Below are 19527 nucleotides of genomic sequence, written 5' to 3' on the forward strand. Positions count from 1 at the left end.
GACAGTGTTCCACATGTATTTGCACAGGATGGCTGTAGGAGAGCATGGGTCACGCCCAGATAACAAAACTTGCACAATAGTTTCAATAAAAAGGTTTATTTTGAAACGGAAGCTCTACCTTTCTTATATCCATCTTCTCCAGACTTTCCTTTGCTTCACACTGGTGCTCACTAGCCTGTGGCTGGTGGTTAATTATCACCTTGGGCTGGAACTCCAAACAAGTCTGATTGTGGCACCCTTTTACCAAGTCAGAAACAAAAAAATAATGCTCTTTTATACATAGGTTGCGTTGAGCCTCAATAACTACAAAAAGCAATGACAGGGTTTAAATCTGTACTAAACTCTTATAATTCCTAACTATTTGAGTATAAATTGCAAACAGCCATAGACAACATATTAAATTATAATATTTTATTTAGTTGAAGCAGAAAACAGAGTACTACAATTTTTACAGTACAACAATATTAATATTAATTTGTATGAAGGAATGCTTTTAAGATTGGTTGGGAGCGTTAGGAACTTTCAAGGCACCAGGTGTCACACCCCAGATTTCTTTGGCATAATCAGTGATAGTTCGATCACTGGAGAATTTCCCAGAAGAAGCAATATTTTTAATGACCATTTTAGTCCATTCCTTTTGGTTCTGTAAAGAAATGAAAGTAGGCAAATGACAAATTTGTTGAAAGTGCATAAGGAATTTTATTTATCTACATAAATAAGGCAAAGCTGAATGGTCAGAATTAATATTATTATCTGAACAGAAATAATACTTTGATTATAATAATTATTGCCTGATGTATTTTACAACCATAAATATATGATATAGAATGTAGGATCACCAGTATCCTAGTTTTCTCACCAAGTACAAATGGCTGACTTTGTCTTGGGCTTTGACATAATCTTCGAAATCAGCAAACACTTTAAACCTACTCATAAAAAAAGTCACATTGAAAAATATTAAAATATACAAAGGCAAGGAAATATCTTTTAAAGTGGCATTTTCAAACATGTATCTTCAATACCGGGTTTAAGATGGTTTGGCCTCTGATTTTGGTCTTTCCTGCCATCAAAAGCCAAACCTGAAATGAAACAGGAGGCAAGCTTCTAGGTGCCATCTGCTTACATATTTCTGCCAAATGATAGCTTCTTTCTGGGTTGTTGTTCCCTGCTGAATGAAATGATTGGTGTTGATGGCTCCCCCTTTGCTTTTATAGAACCCTACAATATGTTTTCCCATGGCTATTAAATAATTAATGGGAGCAGAAATAAGAAAAAGGCCAAGGACAGTCATTGGATATTCAGGAACAGGTATATATAAGAAAAACTTCACAAGAGACTTACCTATCATGATGAAAAAGCATATTCACAATATCTCTGAAAAGATCAGGTTGTTTTGGAGAAAAGTATCCACTGCTGATCTGATCAATCACCTCTTTTAGTTCTGGAATCTTTCTGTAATATTCTGAAGCATCATATCTAGAAAAAAATCAACAGATAAGAAATAAGACAACTTCTTGGGACTCAGTATTTGGTGAATAAGTTTGCATGGGTTGGAAATGGAGAAAAGATCACTATTAGGGTTATTGGAAGAAATTGCCAAGATAATAATAATAATCCTTGCATTGATACAGCGCTTTTCCCGTCTTCTAAATGTCTCAAAGAGCTTCACAGAATACCCTGTAAAGTGAATTGACTGTATATTTGTGGGTGAAACGCGGCAGCCAATTGCTCACAGCAGTGTCCCACGGTCGTGGATTCAGTGACCAAATTATTGTTTTTTTTCTTGAGGGATTATTATCAGGCATGTGGAGCAAGGAAACTTGCCCAAGGTTTCGCCCTGCTGGGAATCAAACCCAGGACTCTCGCTTGCGAGGCGAGGGTTCTGTTGCGATAAATAGGAATGTGATTATTAAATGATACAGTACATACAATTTTGAAAGAATAGATACATTTCACATAGAAACCGTTTCTTTTGTAATTAATACAAATCCAAGAGGGAAAAGAATGAAAATGAGTGAACTTAATGAGGTATTGCAAATGAAGTCTCATTAATAAAGTTTGTAATTACAAGTAAACACATCTTATATGTTACATTTGTAAAATTGGAGCATATTTGCATATCTGCTAGAAAAATATGTGAGTTTAAGAAATCAAAATAAGAATAAGAATCAAAACATACATGATGAATTGTGTTTTTGTGTAAGGAAACATAGGATTCTGAACTTTTCATTTGTTAATCAGTCAAACACATCAGTTGTCTGCTTCTGTGGTTTGCTGTTACCCAAAAAGCTTGGAATGAACCTTAATTATGGTCATACGAGATAAAAAGCAATTCAAATGTAATAATACAACAACAACAAGATTCCATTTATAAAGCGCCTTTCACGTCAGGAGGACGTCCCAAGGCGCTGCACAGTTGGGTCATGACCCGAGCAGGGGGGAAATGGTCAGGGTGAGGGGAGGGAAGGGAGGGAGCGAGGAGGGGGAAATGGTCAGGGTGAGGGAGGGAAGGGAGGGAGCGAGGAGGGGGAAGAGAGTCGAGAGGGGAGCTGAAGGCACGGTCAAAGAGAAAGGTTTTGAGACCGGCCTTGAAGGAGGAAAGGGAGGAAGCAAGGCGAAGGCACTGGGGGATGGAGTTCCAGAGCCTGGGGGCTGAGAGGCTGAAGGCCCGACCACCGATGGTAGGGCGGTTGGGGCGGGGGACGTGGAGCAGACCGGAGCCAGAGGAACGGAGGGTACGGGCAGGTAGGTAGGGGGATAGTAGGTCGGAGAGGTAGGAGGGAGCAAGGCCGTGAATGGCCTTGTAGGTGAGGAATAATCCTTGCATTTGATATAGCGCTTTTCACGTCGGGAGGATGTCCCAAAGCGCTTCACAGAACACACTGTAAAGTGAATTGACTGTATATTTGTGGGCGAATGCGGCAGCCAATTGTGCACAGCAATGTCCCACAAACAGTGGTAGATTGAAAATGACCAATTTATTATTGTTTTTGGTTTTGGAGGGATTATTATTAGGCTCTGTGTGGAGTAAGGAAACTTGCCCAAGGTTTCGCCCTCTGCCTGGAATTGAACTCAGGTCTCTCGCTTGCAAAGCGAGTGCTCTAACCACTGAGCTACAGGACTCCAATGTACCAATTTAAATATCTTTTTCTCTTTAAAGTAGGTGTGAAGCAATGTTAAGAGAGATCAAATTATACTCAAAATGGAGAACATTTTAGTCACTTTCCATTTTGTGCACTCTTACTATTCCGCTGGTTTTGTCAACATTCTGTTTCTCTAGTATGCAATATAAATTTCCCAGATTTAATTAAAAACATATTTTGTTAAATTATTCATATGAACGCACCCTCTTAAGTCTAATTTTTCCACATCTTCAACTCTCATGCCAAAAATAAACAAATTTTCTTCACCAGCTTCCTCTGCCATTTCCACATTTGCTCCATCCATAGTGCCAATGGTCAGGGCTCCGTTCAACATGAATTTCATATTTCCTGTACCAGAAGCCTCTGTGCCAGCTGTAGAGATCTGCTGTGACAGGTCAGTTGCTGGAATGACTATATATGCACACACAGGACAGAAAAGTAATGTAAGGTTCTTGTTCAATTCTTAGTCTAGACTATTAACATATGGAGGAACTTGTATTTTACAATAATGCCTTGAAACATTTTGCAGTAATAATTGTCAATATTATGATTTGTCTTTCTGGGAAAACATGGCAGTTATGATGTGAATGATTGGCTAGGACACTGGGAGAAATTTCTTCCTCTTTTCAATTAGTGTCATGAAATCTTTCATGTCCACCAGGAAACTTTGCTTTGTCTGAAGGATGGCACCTCCCTCAAAGCAGCACTCCTACAGAACTGTGTTGAGATGTCAGCCTAGGCTATGAGATTAAGTTCTGACGTGGAGCTTAAACTCAGAACATCTGACCCAGAGGTGAGAGTCAAATTTATTTTCTGATGAAATACAAAAAAAAAGCCTATCATTGTGAAAGAAACAACAGATGATATATCTGACAATCTTGTTGAGCCTTTTTAATACCCTTTTCAGCCAAAGTGACTTTGTAGTTCTCCAGGAAGATGACTTTCAATTTGTTTCCAATTACAGGGTCATGGTTCACCACATCTGCCACAGAAGTGATGAGTTTAATAATCAATTTAGCCATATGATAGCCAGGAGCAGCCTAGGAAAGAATGATATTTATATTTTAAAAATATGGAAAAATGGAACCGATTGCTCATTACAAAAGTCCAATATATTTCCACTATGTACAGCATCAATTGTGTTGATACTAGAAATATATTTGGAATAGGCCAGATGTAAAGATTATTACACTCCTATAAGAATAGATCTATAGATAGTTTATTGGCTATTCAACATTTGATACTTTTTAAAGAACAAAATCAACTTCTTAATTTTTAAATAAATAAAACTGCAAGACTCCCACAAAAATACAGTTGCATAAGAGTGAGGCATTCAGCCATTCTACCATGTAATTAGATCATTGCTGTCCAACCCAAATTGACAGGTCGTCACAGGTGTGGCCACTGAGAGACAGAAATGGCCACTTGGCGTAGATACAAAACATACAGAACGTCGTACTATATACTGTTTTGCACATTTTTATGCACTACTTATGCTCTTTTACCAATGCAAATTATCAGCGCTTCTCATCTCACAAATATTTATTTGTGGAGTAAAACAAATTCAAAAGACACTCATTAATTTCCTTTTATATTGATAGAATATGCCATTGGAACTGTTCCCAACAAATGTCACTATTATTGGGAGGTCATGGAAGAGAGAAATGTCTTACTTTTCCACCGATCATAACTGTTCTTGGAACAAATTGCTTGTTGGGATTGGTTTTAATCCCTGAAACAAAATGTAAAACAAAGACAAAAAAATGTTTTATGTTTTAGAATCATAAATTCTAATACAGTAACTTTTCTATTCTTTTCTAGAGGAATCAAGACAAAGAGACAAAAGGGGAAAAGAAAAAACAAAGCTATGTACAAACACTGGTGATTAACCTCTGGGGTATCAGGATTTAAATCTAGCCCAGATTGAAAAACGAAAGCAATAATAATCCTTACAGTTGGTCTAGGGACATATGCAGGGGGACATCCTAAAGCGCTTCACAGGATATACTATAAAGTGGAGTGACTGGGTGTTTTGTGATTATCTATATGCTCCCTCTTGGTGACATAATCCGCAGACATGGGGTCAACTTCCACATATATGCGGATGACAGCTACCTGTACCTCTCTGCCTCCAGGCTCGACTCCAGGACCACTGCTGTCCTAACAGAATGTCTGTCAGACACCAAATCCTGGATGAAAGCTAATTTTCTTCAGTTGAACGTCAACAAGAACGAGGCTCTCCTGATTGACTCTCGTCAGCGCCTCCACACCTCAGGCACTAACAGCATCATCATCCACCTTACTAAGCCAGTCCAGAACCTTGGTATCTTGTTTAACCCTCAACTATCCTTTCTACCCCACATCTGTGCCATGACCCACTCTGCATTCCCTCACCTCCACAACATCGCTCAGCTCCGTCACTGTCTCACATCGCAGGGCGCCGAAACCCCCACACACACTTTCATTACATCGAGGCTTCACTATGCAAACTCCTTGCTTGTCGGCCTCCCCAATGCTTCCCTCTACAGGCTGCAGATCATCCAGAACTCCGCAGTCCGTGTCCTCTCCCGCACTAGGCTCCGTGACCCTATCACCCCCATTCTTGCCCGACTCCACTGGCTTCCCATCGAACAGAGGATACAGTTCAAGATCCTGTTCCTCACCTTCAAAGCCCTTCATGGTCTTGCTCCCCACTACCTATGCAACCTCCCAACCCCCTACCATCCTTGCTCCCTCCGCTCAGGGGGCTCTGGCCTGCTTCACGTCCTCCGCCTCGCTTGCCCCACTATTGGTGGGCGGGCCTTCCGCCACTCTGCCCCCACCCTCTGGAACTCTATCCCGCAGTCCCTCTGCCTCGTCCCTCACTTGCCTCCTTTAAGACCCATCTCAAGACCCTCCTCTTCGACCGTGCTTTCGATCACCCTGCTTCCCCCCCTGTCCTCCACACTTCCTGATTCCGACCCCCCAGCTTGGGTTTGAAACTGTGACTAGCGCCTTGGGAAGTCCTCCCGACGTGAAAGGCGCTACACAAATGTAATTTTGTTATTTTGTTGTGGGCAAATGCCCACAAAGTCTCAGTGTGTACCTCAGTACACAAAAAAATAGATTTATTTGGGGCTTCAATTTTTTTTTCCAGCTCAATATGTGTCAATGTGTGTTATATGAGAAATTAAAAGGTCACATTAGTGAAGTTAGGGCATGCTTTTCTAATATTGGGGAGAGTAGAGGGACCCTACCTGATCTTGCGAGAAGCACGTATTACCAAAATGGAAACACGTTTCTCGTTTCAGCACTAACATCTCTAACGTTTATAAGTAACTCCAGTAAAAAGTTAAACTGTTCGGTGAATAGACTTACTATTGTACATCAGAATCATGAAAAGGACGTTCATGAGCTGTCGTTTGTACTCATGGATTCTCTTCACTTGCACATCAAAGATGGAAGATAAATTTATCTTAAGGTGGTATTGTTTTTCTAAGGAACGAGCAAGCTTGGCTTTGTTTTCCTGTTGAGATAAGGAGAAAAAAAATTAAAACAGTTCTGTGGTTTCAGACTTTGAATTGATAATTGAGGCAAACATTTCACTGCAGTACTGGGCAGTGCTGATTGTCGCAAGCCTGACCTTTGGCGAAGTTGTTAACCCAACCCTGTTCAGATGGCGTAAGATCCAATGACACTCTATGAAACAAGACAAAATTTCTCCCAGTGTCCCGGCCATGATCCTCCAGATGAATAAGTCATTCACTCCATGCTGTGCATAATTAGCTACTGTGTTCATCTACAGGACATGGTCACTAAACTTTAGAGCAATTATGTGTAAAAGTCTTTGTTATAAGTTCCATTTTTAGCAGCAGAATTGAGTAATTTAGAACATCTACCTGTTTCACCGTTGCAATCTCCTGAATGAAACGATCATCGTTTATAAAGGCATGCAGTTTTTTTAATTGACCCAAGTCTTTAAGATAGTCTTGTCCTATTTTCTGTAAGAAATGAAAAGATTGGAATTGTTCTCAAACTAACTTTAGTTTATGGCTTTATGGATTTGGATGCTGAGGTGCTTGATTTGAACAACTATTAAATGGCTATTAACAAGGTTAATTGACAGTTTCCATGGTATATTTGCTCAGCCATTTTTAGAATGTTTTCAGCCCAGGGTAACTGTTTGAGGTTAAAGGTTTCTTTACAATTCTGAACCATTATGTTCTTAATTGGCTGTGTGCAATTGGCTGTCACATTTCGCTCACAAAATATACAGTCAATTCACTTTACAGTATATTCGGTGAAGCGCTTTGAGACATCTCAACAATGTGATGATAAGGCACTATATCAAATGCAAGGATTATTATTATTATATTAACACAATTTTGAAGATCTACAACATTCTGCTTACAGCAGATTGTAGGACTCTGGTTGAAACCAGATAAATCTCTTAGTTCTGATGCTTTCCACTAAAACGTTATATTGCAAATAGCTGTAATCATTCGGAAATCATTGACTGCAACTTTCCAGAGCTCTCCAGAATAATATCAGAGGATTGGAAGCAATTAAAAAAAACTTTAAATATAATTTGCTGGGGCCACAGGTTTCATAAAATATGTGGTAGCTAAGGTTTTTGGAGTCAATTCACAGACCAATGGAGGAGCATTTCTAGATTTGTCAAAAAGGCCAACATTAAAACTATGAACAAAGTTGCTCTGTGCCCCACATACCTCAGCGATAATATCTGCCAGACCTGGGTTGCAGAGCAAGAGCCATCGCCTTGGAGTGATTCCATTCGTCTTATTCTGAAACTTTGCCGGTTCAATCTCACTAAAGTCTTTAAAACTGATTCATAGAAAAAAAACTGTTACTGACAATAAGAGGTTTAATTTTCATAATTTGAAAAATGTAATTCACATATCTGAGCTCAGCAACATCTCCATGCTAGGTTTGCCAATTATATTCACCGATGGACACTGACAAGTTACTTAGTTCAGTGGGTGATCCAAAACAATACTTTAAAGATGCAGAAATAAATACACACAAAACATTCACAATTGCAATCAGTGCTGAGGGACTGTCTCATTGTCAGTCTTGTTTGTACTCTATACCATAACGATTTGATTAAAGTTGCTTTTATTCTGGAACAATTCAATAATGAAAGTTGTATATTTACTCAGATCAATTAAACCCCATTGATAACAGGTTACAATGTATGAAAATGAAATGACATTAACAAAGTTTCTTACATTTTCTTCTTTATGATTTGAGAGTGAATCCTGGCTACACCATTCACTGCATGAGAACCAACAATGCAAAGGTGTGCCATATTTATTCTTTTCATCCCTTCTTCTTCTACAAGGGACATCCGTCCTAAACGATCATTATCGTTCGGATATAGAGCTTTGACTTTCTGTGGAAAGCAGCAAATTGCAAAATTAGATTACAGAATTGCAAACAATACTTACAGGATATTTTGCATAAGGTACAAGAGTATTTAGCCCCTCCAACCTGAACCATCGTAAGTCATCATCAATTGAAGTTTAGATTTCCAAGAGAAAGTTTTAAAAAATTCTAAGATCAATTGATTTGCTGACAATTAATTCATTTCTCAAAATGTAAAGCCAGTTTCTCTAATTTCATTGTTTTAATGAAGTATATATCTCAGTCCAAAACACATATATACCCTGTTGCATTAAACAGCACAGCACTTAATGATCATGCACTCAAGACATGAAACTGATCATATACTTACTTCTAGAAATTTGTGGTTAATCTCATAGACAATCTGCAGGTGTCTTGGTAAGAGTTTCTCAAATAGGTCAATTGGCCAGCGTTCAAGGGCTTCAGGCAAAACTGTGTGATTAGTATACGCAAATGTGCGCTTGGTGATTTCCCAGGCCTGAAAAGTGCAATAATTATTTCTCAAGTACATTCTTTGCAAAAGCAAGAAGGTTATATGTGTGTGTATATATATATAGTGGGTTTAAAAAATAACAAATATGTCTTTAAATATTCAATGTACTTTCACCCAAACTCAAGCTTACTCCTTTCTGTATTAGTGTGAATATTTCAATTTTCCATTGCTATATTACCAGAAATTAGGAAAACAATGCTTCCAAGTTCCAGAGATTAGTTACACTACTTACATGATGACAAGAAATCTAGTTACCATTTTTCCTCTTCTCTTGAAATTCTGAACTATTAATCCTTTAATAAAACTTATTTTTTATATTTCTAACCTGATCCCACGCTAGCTTCTCGATGTCCATTAAAATTCTCATGAGCTCAGGGATTGCCAAGGCAGGATGAGTGTCATTGAGCTGAATTGCCACCTATCAAAGGTATAAAGAATCTCTGAAATAAATCAACAGTGAAACACTTCTTGCTCATCATTACCTTGCCTAGCCAACAATCCTCCAGGCAACATTTCATAACTGCTTCACCACCTGGCCTCCACCCTCCATGATCCTGACACCCAGCTTGGGTCCCAAACTCTGTCTGTCCAGTGCTTTGAGACGTCCTCCCGACATGAATGGCGCTAATCAAACGTAATTTTGTTGTTGTTTGTGGAACATTGCTGTGTGCAATTTGACTGCCCTATTCACCTACAAATAGTAATAACCTTTGTTTATAACATAGTGACTTAGATACCAGATGGATGTCTTCACAGGATACGCTGTAAAGTGTAGTGATTATATTTTGTAGATAAACATGGCAGTCAATTTGTGCACAGCAATGTCCCACAAACAGCAATGAAGTTAGTAACCAATTTTAATTGGGAGAATGTTGGCCAGAACACCAGGAGAAACTCCCTTCTCTTTTTGAATAGTGCCATAGGATCTTTAACATCCACCTGAACAGGCAGACTTAACGTTTCAGTTGCAAAAGATAACTCTCTCTACAATCGTGTTCTTCCTCCTCCCTAAAATAAATTTTTTTTGATTACAGTCACACTCTGAGTTGTCTGAACCCACCTTTTCCGGGAATGAATCAAAGCATGCTTTAACATTATCCTTGCAACCTTTTTTGGAATTTTTGAAACGTCGCATAATATCTTGGAGAGAAGCAGATACCACAAAGTACTCCTGCTTTAGTCTCAACTCTTTTCCCTGAAAAAACTGGGAACAAAAGAAACAATAATTCAAGACCATTTAGGGCTCAGTCTAATATAATAATAATCCTTGCATATAATATTAGGGCTGGTTTTAATTTTTTTTTACAATGCCAATGATTGAATAACACTTAATTTCACTGGCAAAGAATATGGAAACTTTGTTTTGGGGTAAACAACTCATAGCACTGTTCCAGTCATAGATTTCTAGTTGAGTGGATGCAGTCTGTAATGAAATGGACCATTATGATCCAATCATAAGGACTTTGAATAGTATATTTAGTCCTAAACGTACTGACCTGATAGGGTTAAGATTCTATAGATGACATCTGTCCTTGTCCAAGTAGCTATTATCAGGAACAGGTCATTCAACCTGTTGATATTCCATATACCATAACAAATCTGTATTCCCATTTACCAAGCTTTTCTCCACACCTTTGATATCCTTACTTATTCTGGTCTCCACACCATAAGAAGGATATAGGGGTGATGCAAAGAGTACAGCCACAGGTTTATGAGGGCGATACCAGGCCTGGCAAATTACTCATATCAGGACACCCTGGTTAGTTAGGCCTTTTTTCCACTGATGACGATATGTTTAAGAGGGAACCTAATATAAGAGTTTAAAATCATAAAGTTGATAAAGTTAACATAAATACGTTGATTCCACTGGATGGGGAGTCCATAACCAGGGTCACAAATATAAGATAGCGACCAGGGCATCTAAATGAGAATTTAGGAGGAACTACTTCACACAGGAGGGGGTGAGTGAGATTGTGGAATCACATGAGGGAGAGGAGAAGCGAATGGGAGGGAGGAATGGGTGAAGATTCATGGGGGAGGTAAGCAGGGTTTCCTTAGAGCTCAGCTGACTCCAATGTTGGACTCGAGTCAAACCTCTGTGGCAGTCCCAGTAGTCCACCTCCTGAGCCAGGAGGGTCCACAGTACTCCAAGGCATTGCTGATGATAAACCATAAATGATTAATTATTCAAATACATAGATATACACGTTAACATTCTCAACACTCACATTATCATTAGGGTAGAGGACTCTACTAATATTCTCAGCTTGGTTTCTGTCTAGCACTGCGTCAATATAACCCCCAATATTAACTGTTGAAAAATAATTAAATTGTGTTAAATGTACAATCTAGTAACAGATAAACACTTGAACTATGTTTCAATAATACACAAAGCCCAGCAAAGACAATTTCCTACATCAAGAACAAGGAAGACAAATATATATATCTAACAACACAAATATTTCTAACTGGAACTTTCTAGGATCGGAAGGTGCAAATTGAAACAGTTTAGAATTTTTCAATTTAAATATACAATATTAACTATTTATTTATCAATTAAATCATATAATTATAATGACTTAGCACTATCAAAGTGCTTCAGTTTATAGAATTAATGGGCAAGAAATTCCTCTTGGTTTTCCAATATAAGGATTTACGTAATGTGCATGCAAATAATGAGAAAAATCCCATTCTAAACACTTATTGTCAAAGACAGCTCACGTAGCTAGAAATCTCTGGCACCACTTACAGCTTTGTAGATTGAAGCTATTTGGTGCTTTGGAAGACCAGAGCCTCATGGTGTTCACAGTATTGTTTAGATATCCTGGCACTGGAGTATCATATGGTGTTGCAAAAGTTATCTGCAGATTATCAGCAGAACAAAATGCATTTAACAATTTATATTTAAATAACATTCTTCATATATTGTACAAGAATATCTCTGAGCACTTACGAAAAACTGGTGCTGTTGCATCAATATTTAATTTTGTCGACCAAAGGTTCAGTTGAAAAGATGTTTCTATAGGTTTGTGAAGGCACAAGGAGAGATAGCAACCCAAGAAGATTTGGAAGAGGAATTCCAGAGGAAAAGAGGAAACCTCAGGGCTGGAAAAGATTGTAAAAGGTGGTAAAGGTACCAATTTGACCACCACAATAAGCATCTTAAACTATTTCTCCTGAGATACTGGGAGCGGGAGCTAACGGAACTTGGTGATAATGGGTCAGTGGAGCCTTGTTCGGAAGCAAAATCAGAATGCAAAATCCTTGATTAGTTGAAGTTTCTGAAGAAGTTAGGGAAGGTGGCAAGGAGAGGTGGGAAGAAGATTGGAAGGAAAAAACAAATGCAAGGAAAAACCCCCTGACATAACCACCTTTTACTGCGACAACTGTGAGAGAACTTGATTTAGCATGAAATTTTGCACACGCACAATCCATCTGATGTCATTGTGCCACTTATGTGATGAGACTATAGGTTTTGTGCACGTGCCAATAAGTAATAATAATAATAATAATCCTTGCATTTGAAATAGCGCTTTTCACGTCGGGAGGACGTCCCAAAGCGCTTCACAGAACACACTGTAAAGTGAATTGACTGTATATTTGTGGGCGAACGCGGCAGCCAATTGCGCACAGCAATGTCCCACAAACAGTCGTGGATTGAAAATGACCAATTTATTATTGTTTTTGGTTTTGGAGGGATTATTATTAGGCGTATTATTCTGTATTATTCTGCAAGTGCCCAACCCCCCTTCCCCGTTCAGAAGCAACAGCCATGAGTGAGGAAAAGCAGTACTGATCTGCCACTGTCTCCACTGTATCAAAATAAAGGCGAAAAGAAATCCTACCTCTGTATCCACCCACTGAGCTCTATCACCATGATATTCTACTCGGCCATAGAAATGAACTGGTACTTCATATTCTAGACGACGCTTTTCCCAAGGATTGCCAAGTCGCAACCAGTCATCAGGCTCCTCCACCTATAACCAAGGAGAAAGAGTCACATTTATTAATTTGCTCAAATTCATCAGTTTTCAATATGGGTTACCTGCAGAACTGGACTTGCTTGTGTACACAAACTTGTGATGAACAAACATTTCTCGGATTGAAATCTTGAAAAATCAGACTATTGCAGGTGTGTTCATTTTTTTTAAAACAATCAGATTGTGCTATCTACTGTTTGTCAAATTTAAGTAGGCACTTGTAAACTGACATGCATTTACTCAAAGACACGCAATGAAAACATATCAAGGCTCATTCCAAAATAAAAGTGTTGAATAAAACGTTATAATAACTAACAATAAACCTGTACATAAATTTAGATTTCTAGCTCGATCTCCTATTTAATTTATTTACAGTGTCTAAACTTCATGATTACAAAGATAAATTAATACACAAATGTGAACTGAGTTACAAATAAATACAAGAGTAAATTAGATAAGAACAGGAGAAAATAAATTGCGAAAATCCATTCATTCTAAAACATACCTGCCAACCATCCTTAATCCTTTGGTTGAAAATACCATATTCATATCTTATGCCATATCCATATGCAGCGAGGCCCAGTGTTGCCATTGAATCAAGAAAACAGGCTGTTGGAAAATTATGAACAATGTTTTAAAAATGTGAACATTTCTAAAGCTCTTCTGGCCCCATTACCGTTTGTTAAATGGAGCCGTGGAGAATGCAGGAAGACTCGGGTTGATTCCCCATTTGTTTTGTGTTAGCTGATATCTATTTGCACGAGGAACTGTGATATAAGAGAGTTGGGTGGCGGGAAAGGAAGGAAGAGAAAACATGTATGCCGCTATGAATCAGCTCATCCAGAAGAATAAGCATGACACACACTCACCTGCAAGTCTGCCTAAACCTCCATTGCCAAGACCAGCATCCTCCTCAACATCTGCCAGTTCATCAATGTTTAAGCCCATCTAGAGAAAAATGATTATAAAAGAATCACTAATCACTCCTAATATAAGACTAACAGTTATTTCACAATTCTTTCTGAAATACTCATGTATGTCTTTAGGTTGATAGATGCCTGCCCAATAATATATACAATAAAAAATTACATTTCCTCAATTCCTTTCACGTTGAGAGGATGTTCCAAAGTGCTTGTTACTGGTTCACACTCAAATTGCAAAGTAAAGGTGATATAATTTGGGGCAGTTTTCTCAGCCTGCCTTGTGTGCTTGAAGTTCCTACTGGCCTGAAGTATAATGTTGATGGATGAGAGAAAATATAATCCTCTTCACATATGAAGACACTTCACTATGGACACATGATCAGGTATATAATATGTCACTCATATGAACGTTTGCTTCTGGAGCCTATAGGAGACCAAGCCCAAGAGCGTGTTTGTGATTTGCATCATCATTCATACTTTTTCTATGCTATATTAATGTCACAAGCAAATCAGCAAAAACGCCTTGTAGTTTCTTCAATTTTCTAAAATATTAACAGAGCTACAAGTAAGCTCTAGTGATCCACTCTTAAAGGAAGAAGCAATACTTGTTGGCTCTTCCTACCTCTCTGACCTGCTAACTCCCTACCAACCTGTCCGCTCCCTCCGTTCATCGGGCTCCGGTCTGCTCCATGTCTCCCGCCCGACCCGCTCTACCATCGGTGGCCGGGCTTTCAATCACTCTGCTCCCACACTCTGGAACTCCATCCCACGGTCCCTTCGCCTCGCTTCCTCCCTCGCCTCCCTCAAGGCCGGTCTCAAGACCCTCCTCTTCGACTGTGCCTTTGGTCTCCCTCCCACCTCTCTGCCTTCCCTCACCCGTACACCAACCCTCCCCCATGTTCGGGCCCCGACACCTGACTGTTCAGCGCTTTGGGACGTCCTCCCGACCGTGAAAGGCGCTCTCTAGAAGTGTCATTTTGTTGTTGATATATTTTAATGTTTAAATCACCTACCTGGTACATAGCTTCATCACAAGCATTCTGCAGACCCAAATTAATCATAGTATTTTGCAGAGTGCGACCCATGTAGAACTCTAGGGACAAATAGTAAATTCTCTGTAAAAAAAAACCCCGTCAGGGCGTGAACTGTGAGCAATTTTAAATTACATCAATATTCAAATACAAAATCTATCCGTCAAAGTATGTTTTCCTGCCCCCACCCACCCCACCCCCCACTGCTCCGAGCAGTCATCCATTACTCTTCTGTGAGGACCGGTGTCAGTCCTGACATTGACCTTTGAAACTCTTTTACTTTTTTTCAATCCCGTTTTAAAAAAATGTTGAGGTCTCCTCCTCCTCCTCGTCGTCTTCTTCTTCTCTCGCGACTGAAAGAGCCCGAGGCTCGTCTGATGGTTCCCTCTACTCTCCCACACCGACTTACAGCTCTGGCGCCTCATCTTCTCCCCCCGCACTCACCCGATTACCTCGTGGGCGCTGTCCACAGCGCTGGTGCTGATCGCCTTCTCCCTTCACCTCTCCCCCTCCCTCATTACCTTAGGGTTCTGTTCGTAGTAGTACTGCTGAGTGCGGATCCATCGCCCCACCAAGAGGTCGCTGATGGTGTGCGCGAGGGCCAGGTAGTAGTGCTGCACTTGAGCCACGTTCCGGTCCTTCGCCAGAGTGAAGTGCAGGTGACGGTTGAAGCCCGTTTTCAACTCCACCACGTTGTCCACCCCGACCAAGCCGCGGATGCTGATCTGCTTCTTCTTGTCCACGATAGCCATCTTGAAGCGGCTGTCCGGCTGCGAAGCCCCTCGCGACCCCCCGCCCCCCCCCCACGCCTCGCGCCGCGACCGTTACTCGCCAACGGTTTTCGCTCGGGTTCAAAAGCAAGCGAGCGCTGCCCCGCCTCTGGAGCGCGCTGATTGGTCGCCTTGATCTCGCGCGCCTCCCGCACGTGACCTACTCGCCCCCCCCCCCTCCTCCTCCCCCCCCTCACTGGCCCCGGGGAAAAGGGCGCCGTCTCTAAGACGTGATAAGGCGCCCATATCAGGTTCAAGGATTATTATTATTATTATTGTTATTATTATTAATAACAACAACCACCTGGTGCGGGTTCCGCACACCACATCGCGGGCTCTGGGACGACAGCCTCGCGGAGGACACTATTTAAGTGCAAGTTGTTGTTGTTGTTGTTCATCCGGACCCCGAACCCACCCCAAAAAGAATTATATATATTTTTTTAAGCAAAGCTCCTGAACTGAACTCTTCAGAGCCACCGAACCCGTAGGGATTCGCAGCACGATCGAGCGTCTCGTTCTGCCCCTCGGGTCTGCGCGCTACAGTACAAGGAAGAGTCCTGTAGAACTTTTAAAATAGTTGCGCAGATTAAGTTCTACACTCTTAAGACGGAGCAAATTTCTTGAACCTTACTTCTTCGACGAGGGTTGATTCAGGTTCCCTAACGTTTCGGTGGATAAAATAAGATTTTGGTGTGACATTCAAGCTGGATAACAGCAGAGAGCAGTCGCACTCCCCGCCCCCTCCTCACCGTGAACCCACCCCTTCCGACGCACTGTTAAAATTGCAAACGGATCTTTTACTTGTTTTTTTTTTAAAAAAAAAGATGAAAACCAGAAAAAGCTCCGGATTTTTGTTCAGCAACAACGCCGTCATTACCCGAGACAGAAAGAGCAGGTCAAATAAACACGGAGAAAATTCGCGACACGTTACAAAAAGGTGTTTATTGGAACAGCAAAACACTGGCAATTTCATGATTTTCCACAATAGTAAGCAACATGGTAATCAGCTTGCTGGTCATGGGCTTACATGTTACTACAAATCTAGAAGCTGGATAAGCACCAATGTCACTATGAAAAATGAGAAATTTGTGGTCCAGCCACGTTCAACTGCCAAATTACAGATCGCCGTTGCTCTGCAACATAATACAGTAATAAATGAAATCTAATGGTCTCAATTAATAAGCAAAAATAGTACCAGTCAAATAAATTAGATCAAATTATTCTAGAACCTAGCAAACAATGCATCAAAGATTAACAAATCCAACATTCAAAAACATATCAAACACTAACGTTCTCCGTTTTCAGATTCCTTTTGTTCATTACTACACAATTTTTAGGAAACAATGCTACAGCTGTTTTTATTATTACTCTTCTACAAATAGCTTATGGTTGGCACACTGTCAAGTTTTGGCAACTATACTGATCACTCCTTAATCTATATAATGTTGTAAAGTCTTAAAACAAGTAAAAATTAGCTATTAAAATAGTAACAGCATGCAGCATGCATATATTAGCACAGTTCGATACAGCACCTCAGATTTTCTCCAAAATTAAGGTTCTGAAAGTTAAACACAGTATTGCATTGTCCTTCTGAATTGATGTCTGGTTGTTTGAATTACCGGTAAGTATTACTTGCACCTTTTAATGAGTCGCTTAGGCAAAGATAGGTATGAGTTTGCACGTTCCTGAGCAAATTAGAATGTAAATAAGACACCCTTTTTGGCATTTACAATTGGTACACAGGCAGGTGGATACAAAGCTGCAATACAGTCAAGTTCAGATATTGTAATTAATTATAACTATTGTAGTTTGGAATTGCCTGAACCCTGAGATTTGATTAATATTTAAATAAAAAAGGCATTGTAATGATAGTGGAGTGATGCAGTCAGAGATGGTACTATACCACTGCAGTCAATCGTCTATTTGTTTGTCCGTAGTAAGAAACTTTCAATTCTAAAAATTAATTTCAGGTACTTTTATTTCATACCGGCTCTCAAGTATTCCTGAATTAAGTGCAACTGTGTGTCAGCCTGGCTCAGTGGTAGCACTCTGCCTCGGAGTTAGAAGGTTGTGGGTTCAAGCCGCACGTCAGGGGCTTGAACCCACAAATATACTTTATTTTGCAGTATACTTGTGCATAGCAATGACCCTCAAACAGCCATGAAGAGAATGACCAATTCTATTTCGGGGATGAGAGCACTATACTGGGATGATTATGAGTAAGTATAAACCTTTCTAGTACAACACTGAAATAATCATTCAATGAAGCCTTGTGGTACCTGGAAATCTCATGTGTAGGAACACGTGCAGTTCCCTGGGTTTTATTATTGCAGCTCAGACAGTGCTTGCTTCTATAACCTAGCTTCTCCCTCGTGCAACTAAAGTTAAAAAGTGCTCAGCACGGACATTGCAACTATCAATAGTGAACTGTGTTTGATTGGTCTGGATACTACGTATAAACAGTGCTACCTCACGTGAAGGAGGCTATATAAAATGCATGTTGCTGTAACTGAAGAATAGAATCCTCTGAATCACATTACTGTATTTACTTCAACTGATGCTTCCCAATCTGTAAGCTTGATTGAACAATTTTGTTGAAAGCATGCACGTTAGCTCATGGTAATTCAAACAGGTTTTGGAATGATGTTGAGTACAGAGATGTCAGTCAAAGGCAACAGGAAAGAGAAAGAATGAGGTTAATAGCAACTGTGAATACCTTCCACTGTAAATGTCTGAGAATATAGCATTTTCCCACATGTACTCTGCACTGCATTACTGTTTTCCTTGCTTATCAAAAGCAGCAGCTGAACCAAATGCAAAGCAACCGGACGGAGCGTTATAACAAAAAAAATCCCGAAAACATATCAGAACCCTGACATTTGAAGTCACATCAGACTGCCTCGATGCCTTTTGAATATCAGCCAGCACTAAACAGCAAAGCAAATCCACATGTTCAGATAACAATCATACAGTTTTCAGCTGCAAAATACTTAAGTTTTGGTTTCTCTCCAATCTTTTAAGCACTCAGCTAGCAAACTTCTGTTGTCTTGCAAGATCAAAACATTTTTGGAATCATTGTGACAGTGGAGGGAAAGGGTCCTGCTACTTAGATTCCAAAAGACAATATAAAGCAGGTATCTGCCCAAAGATCGGGATTAGGATGCTAGTGGCTGTTTCGTGCAGCAGCAGCAGCAGCAGGAGATTGAGGGATATCCAAACCAGTGTGGAGTGTTACCTGCGAAGAAATCAAAGATATAATGAATGCATTACAATTTAATAGATACGGTATTCAGATACACTTTTCACTGTGCTAAATTATTCTCTAATTAACCAGATTTTGCAATACTAAAAATTAATACTCAATTTGATATGAAAATAGATTTTTCAGCTCGCTTCTCAAAGTGTAAGGATCCTCTAATGTGTAAGATCATGTTGCAAATTCAAAACAATATTTTGTTACTCTGGATTAGAAAATATAAAATGAGAAGATCTCAAAATTCTTTCAATAGACGCACCAGATGAATTTTCTGAGCAGCAGCATTTTGAAAATGTCAGTGCTGTAGCACAACACACCCACACACACACCTGCACATTTCTATTCAAGCTTACTGCTGGGAAGAAGAGGCCTTCCATATCCTCAAAGGCAACAGGTCCCTGTTGTTCATCATTAATAGAGAAGGTAAGCGTTCGTCTAGTGAAGTCTAACAACACCCCAACTGTAGCTCCTTTGATAATACCTCCCTCAGTTCTGCAGTTTGTTAAAAAAAAATGTTTTGTTATGAGT

The 19527-nt window shown here is 39.8% G+C and overlaps 2 protein-coding genes across 18 annotated transcripts in view; both read right to left on the bottom strand.

The window, feature by feature from the left end:
- Window positions 1-396: 396 nt before the first annotated feature.
- On the bottom strand, window positions 397-15775 carry pygl (phosphorylase, glycogen, liver). 4 transcript variants are annotated; one of them, XM_007888191.2, is made up of 20 exons: window positions 15495-15775; window positions 14956-15057; window positions 13889-13967; window positions 13525-13628; window positions 12885-13016; window positions 11789-11900; window positions 11268-11350; window positions 10100-10243; window positions 9365-9457; window positions 8878-9024; window positions 8372-8535; window positions 7853-7967; window positions 7022-7123; window positions 6501-6648; window positions 4817-4875; window positions 4042-4183; window positions 3347-3554; window positions 1342-1476; window positions 860-926; window positions 397-643 (listed from the first exon to the last, which is right to left on the bottom strand). In XM_007888191.2, exons 1-20 carry the CDS (start codon window positions 15723-15725, stop codon window positions 494-496), a joined length of 2517 nt encoding a protein of 838 aa, XP_007886382.1. In that variant the 5' UTR covers window positions 15726-15775; the 3' UTR covers window positions 397-493. The 4 variants fall into 4 exon arrangements, with proteins under 4 accessions (XP_007886382.1, XP_007886385.1, XP_007886383.1 ...); XM_007888194.2 differs by having other exon boundaries at window positions 14956-15035; window positions 15495-15549; XM_007888192.2 differs by lacking the exon at window positions 7022-7123.
- A 2101-nt stretch (window positions 15776-17876) lies between these two features.
- trim9 (tripartite motif containing 9) overlaps window positions 17877-19527 on the bottom strand; it is a 29537-nt gene continuing 27886 nt past the window's right edge. For 11 of the 14 annotated variants that reach the window (XM_042337952.1, XM_042337950.1, XM_042337951.1 and 8 more), the window contains 2 exons: window positions 19329-19491; window positions 17877-18978 (listed from right to left, as the gene is read on the bottom strand). In XM_042337952.1, the coding sequence (XP_042193886.1) occupies window positions 18907-18978; window positions 19329-19491 (235 nt within the window). In that variant the 3' untranslated portion in view covers window positions 17877-18906. Of the gene's footprint in view, window positions 19492-19527 lie in introns of all 14 variants that reach the window. The other 3 variants (XM_007888185.2, XM_007888186.2, XM_007888184.2) reach the window with 1 other exon arrangement.

Source organism: Callorhinchus milii, unplaced genomic scaffold (assembly GCF_018977255.1).
Source record: "Callorhinchus milii isolate IMCB2004 unplaced genomic scaffold, IMCB_Cmil_1.0 Scaffold9, whole genome shotgun sequence".
Taxonomy (NCBI): Eukaryota; Metazoa; Chordata; class Chondrichthyes; order Chimaeriformes; family Callorhinchidae; genus Callorhinchus; species Callorhinchus milii.

Excerpts from the sequence above, each read along its gene's own strand:
- pygl (XM_007888191.2), bottom strand. The coding sequence starts at position 15,725 with ATGGCTATCGTGGACAAGAAGAAGCAGATCAGCATCCGCGGCTTGGTC. Across the intron at positions 13,017-13,524 it reads GGATTAAGGATGGTTGGCAG|GTGGAGGAGCCTGATGACTG; the intron begins GTATGTTTTAGA and ends CCTTGGTTATAG. Across the intron at positions 7,968-8,371 it reads CAAATCATAAAGAAGAAAAT|TTTTAAAGACTTTAGTGAGA; the intron begins GTAAGAAACTTT and ends TCTATGAATCAG.